The 1559-nt window shown below is 65.9% G+C and overlaps 1 protein-coding gene across 1 annotated transcript in view; it reads left to right on the top strand.

Moving 5' to 3' along the window:
- Positions 1-151: 151 nt before the first annotated feature.
- The window catches only part of LOC114071973 (A-kinase anchor protein 8-like), a gene marked incomplete at its 5' end in the record, with an annotated part of 15911 nt that continues 14503 nt past the window's right edge, over positions 152-1559 (top strand). Inside the window, 3 exons of the mRNA XM_027909878.1 lie at positions 152-522; positions 553-822; positions 1448-1521. Of these exons, the coding sequence (XP_027765679.1) occupies positions 152-522; positions 553-822; positions 1448-1521 (715 nt within the window). The remainder of the gene's footprint in view (positions 523-552; positions 823-1447; positions 1522-1559) is intronic.

Raw genomic sequence — 1559 nt, 5'->3', positions numbered from 1 at the left:
GGGATGAGAAGGGCTGGGAAAGGATGGAAAGGGATGAGAAGGGCTGGGAAAGGATGGAAGGGGATGAGAAGGGCTGGGAGGGGATGGAAGGGGATGAGAAGGGCTGGGAAAGGCTGGGAAGGGCCTGAGGGAAGCGACTGCACGCGCTGAGCGTGTCCTTCCCCCCCCGGCAGCTCCTTCCGCTTCGAGTCGTTCGACTCGTACGAGTCCCGCTCGGCGCTGAGCGAGCGCGACCTGTACCGGCCCGGCTACGCCGACTACGGCGAGGCCACGGCCGAGCGCGGCGACTCCTTCGGCGGCCACTTCGACTCGCGCCGGGACCAGCCCCGGAGCCGCGGCGGCAACAACGGCTTCGGGCTCCTGCGGGGCCGCGGCCAGAGCCGGGGCCAGCCCCGCGGCCGCCTCGGCGCCTTCGGCCGCCCCGAGCCCTTCCTGGGCTCGTCCAGCTCGGAGCGCCTGTCGGCGCGGTGGAACGAGCTCAACTACCTGGGGGCGCGCGGCATGGGCGGCGCCGGAGCCGCCGCCGGAGCGGGAGCCGGAGCCGGAGCCGGGCGGCTGCCCTCCCTCTTCTCCCAAGCGCTGGTTCCCGACTACGGAGACTACGGGGACTACGGAGACTACGGAGATTACGGAGATTACGGGGACTACGGGGACTACGGAGACTACGGGGACTACGGGGATTACGGGGACTACGGAGACTACGGAGACTACGGCATGATGGGCATGGGAATGGGGCGCTACGGGAACGCGCCCTACGGGATGGGCCGGCAGCGCGGCAGGGACAGGATGGGCACCGCGCCCTGGCACGGCGGGGCCCTCACGGTGAGCCCGCCCCGGGGGGGACCTGCTGGGCTGGGAGGGGGAGTTCCTTGGAGAGGGGAGGAGGTGCTGGGGGGGGGGAGGAATCTGCTGTGGAATTGGTTTGGGGTCTGTGCTGGGCGGAGCGGGACGTCACGGAGTCTGGTTTGGAGTCTGGAAGCGGCCTCGGAGGGTTCACCCCCATCCCAGATTCCCAAATCTGCTGTCCAGGGGCACGAAACGACCTGGGAGTGCTCATCCCATCCCAAATCTGCTCATCCCATCCCAAATCTGCTCATCCTGTCCCAAATGTGCTCATCCCATCTCAAATCTGCTCCCCCTGTCTCAAATCTGCTCTCCAGGGGCACGAAACAGCCTGGGAGTGCTCACCCCATCCCAAATTCCCAAATCCACTCTCCAGGGGCACGAAACAGCCTGGGAGGGCTCACCCCATCCCAAATTCCCAAATCCACTCACTCCATCCCAAATCTGCTCTCCAGGGACACAAAACAACCTGGGAGCACTCAATCCATCCCAAGTCTGCTCCCCCCCTCCCAAATCCGTTCCCCCCCTCCCAAATCCGCTCCTCCAGGGACACACGAACCCCTCCATTAAAATCCTTTCCTGACCCCCCCCGCCAACCCTGCAGGATCCCGGAATTTCGGCTTCCCTGGGAGCCGTCGAGGCCGGGCTGGGAACTCCTGGGATCCCCCAGTGCCTGCAGTTGGCTGATCCAAGGGTTTGTCCCTGTTGCAGCCCAA

The sequence above is a fragment of the Empidonax traillii genome, unplaced genomic scaffold (assembly GCF_003031625.1).
Source record: "Empidonax traillii isolate 1590-97213 ecotype Southwest subspecies unplaced genomic scaffold, ASM303162v1 scaffold2487:size23290, whole genome shotgun sequence".
Taxonomy (NCBI): domain Eukaryota; kingdom Metazoa; phylum Chordata; class Aves; order Passeriformes; family Tyrannidae; genus Empidonax; species Empidonax traillii.
The sequence above is the reverse complement of the archived record's forward strand: the minus strand, read 5'-3'. Positions and strand labels throughout refer to the sequence as shown.